The 2,500-nt window shown below is 48.7% G+C and overlaps 1 protein-coding gene across 1 annotated transcript in view; it reads left to right on the top strand.

Annotated features, from left to right (window-relative positions):
- The window catches only part of kcnh5a (potassium voltage-gated channel, subfamily H (eag-related), member 5a), a 109,408-nt gene that overhangs the window by 42,001 nt on the left and 64,907 nt on the right, over positions 1-2,500 (top strand). The window contains exon 8 of the mRNA XM_062550265.1: positions 1,740-2,169. Within this exon, the coding sequence (XP_062406249.1) occupies positions 1,740-2,169 (430 nt within the window). The remainder of the gene's footprint in view (positions 1-1,739; positions 2,170-2,500) is intronic.

The raw sequence follows: 2,500 nt of genomic DNA, 5'->3' as shown, positions 1-2,500 counted from the left end.
CTCGACTTTTGTGCCGTAGGGTAAGATTACAGAGACTCAGAGGGAGCCGAGCGCCAATGTAGCTATTTTTAGCTTTTCCTCGTACAACGGTCTGTCTCAACTCAGTTTGGTCCGCGTCTGGGCTGGAGGTGGGGGGGGGGGGGGGGGAATTGCACCTTTCAGGAACCATAAAGCGCACTTGTTAAAATTAGCCTTTTGATCGCGTGACTGCTGGAACAAGTGGCTACAGCTTATGCGCGCCGAGATGCTAATTAAAACTTTGGGCCGCTTGTTGCCGAAGTGATTAAAATCTCCTCAGGCTGACAGACACGCCGCTGCTTTCTCTCGGGGTAAACAGTGCGAAAATCAACCCCTGTTACTTTCGCCGGCAATTGTAAATTTGCCCCCTTCTATCCTTCCCTAATTAGCATTTTTATTTGACCAGTTCTGCTTCATTGTGTTTTTTCCCCCCCATTTAGCCGCATTTCGTTGCAAAGTCGTGAATAATCTCTGGGTTTCTTTTCTCCATGTTGATGCCTTTGTGAATTAAAATTGATGTTTTCCTCCAAGCGTGAGTGCTACGCATTACTCCAATTCCATCAGCAAGTAGCCTAGTAATCATTAGCCTTTCTAAGATGTGGATGGGTTTTTCCTCCCCCACGTCTAGAGGTGTTGAGGCGGTATGCACTCAGGGAAATATACACTTCTAACACCAGTAGCCATCAGCCAGTACTCACCAGCCCCATATTCTTACTCCTGGGTCCTACTTGTCAAGTGGAGAAGCCAGTAAGGATACATAAGCTGAGGGTGGACCCTTCCTGTGTTTTCTCCCCCGACATGAAAGATGTCACATCAAAGAGCTATAGGCATGAGCTAGGGAAGCAGTACTCTGGCTATGTGACATCTATCAAACTGGAATTATTTATGCGTAGATGGGCACGGGAAGATCTCTTGCCTCTTAGCTGCTCCTCTCGCCAGCAACGTCCCAGCCCTCCTGAGTGGAGAGAGTGTGCCATCCATCCACCCGCCTGCCCTTTCAAGTGGAACCTATGGATATGGATACTGAAGTGCACACAAAGATCCTCCGCTTTAACCCTCTCTGGTGCACACTCTTCACCTTCCTGGACAGGTTCAGTGTAATCCTTCCTGTCCCACAGAGTGATTCCCACATAAGGCTTTACGCTCCCTTTTTTTGTAATAACATTGATCTATTCATTTGAAACGTTGCTCTGTTTCAATCACTTTTGAAAGCTTTCATGCAAAAGATAGACCAAAGGAGAACAGAGAATGAGAAAGAAGGCTCTGTCTGTGTCTGTGTTGACCAGAAATGAGCCTGAATCAACATGCATATTTCAACCATTCACTAAACCAGAGGATTCTAATTGGCACAACTCTCCCCCAGGTAGACCGGTAGACCAGCAATATTGAAATCATCGGTGTCATCATAAGTGCACAGTTACAACCAGTACTGTATATGGTAGGGATTTCTGAAGGTTGACTTTTCCATTTTTGTCCTTGAGCCAGACCCTCTAACTTTGGTATACCTTGCCAAAAATCACTATCAGACTTATTGGCCTCAGATGGTACCGACCAACCCCTCTGGCACAAGGACTAAAGAGAGTTTTTTTCTTCGGTTCTCGGTGTTTCTCCTGAGTACTGTTGTTCTGTTCTCCGAGTGTTTCTCCTGAGCACCATTGTTCTGTTCTCCGAGCATTTTCCTGCCATGTTGTAACTCGTCTCTCGTACCTCCCCTCTTACAGGGTCTCAGTAGCCTCTTCAGCTCGCTGAAGGTGGTGCGTCTACTCCGACTGGGCCGCGTCGCCCGCAAGCTCGACCACTACCTGGAGTACGGGGCGGCCGTGCTGGTCCTGCTGGTGTGCGTCTTCGGCCTCGTCGCCCACTGGCTGGCCTGCATCTGGTACAGCATCGGCGACTACGAGGTCATCGACGAGGCCACCAACACCATCAAGACGGACAGCTGGCTCTACCAGCTGGCCACGAGCATCGGGACGCCGTACCGCTACAACGCCAGTGGCTCGGGCCAATGGGAAGGCGGACCCAGCAAGGACACGCTGTACATCTCCTCGCTTTACTTCACCATGACCAGCCTCACCACCATTGGCTTCGGGAACATAGCGCCCACCACAGACGGCGAGAAGATCTTCTCAGTCGCCATGATGATGGTGGGCTGTAAGTAGCCGTTGGCTCTCTAGAGTCATTCATTCTCTCTCTCTTTTGTTTCTCTCTCTCTCTCTCTCTTTCGCTTCATTCTCTCACTCTCAACAGCCATTTCTTTGTTGTGCACAGCATTTCTTGACCTCACCGAGACGGCGCGTGGTTAAAGCTAACGCTAGCAGATAATGCTAACACGAATATATCAAACGCTAGCAATGATAGAGCAAGGTGCTAACGTTAAAACTGACATAGCAGGGAGCTAATTTGAGTAAGCTGATGATCACAGCGACATACATGCCCTACTTGTATGAAAGAGTCACTCTCAGCATTTGTTTTTTTTCCTAAT

This window comes from Sardina pilchardus, chromosome 12, assembly GCF_963854185.1.
Source record: "Sardina pilchardus chromosome 12, fSarPil1.1, whole genome shotgun sequence".
NCBI lineage: Eukaryota > Metazoa > Chordata > Actinopteri > Clupeiformes > Clupeidae > Sardina > Sardina pilchardus.
This window is presented reverse-complemented; position numbering and strand designations above follow the sequence as displayed.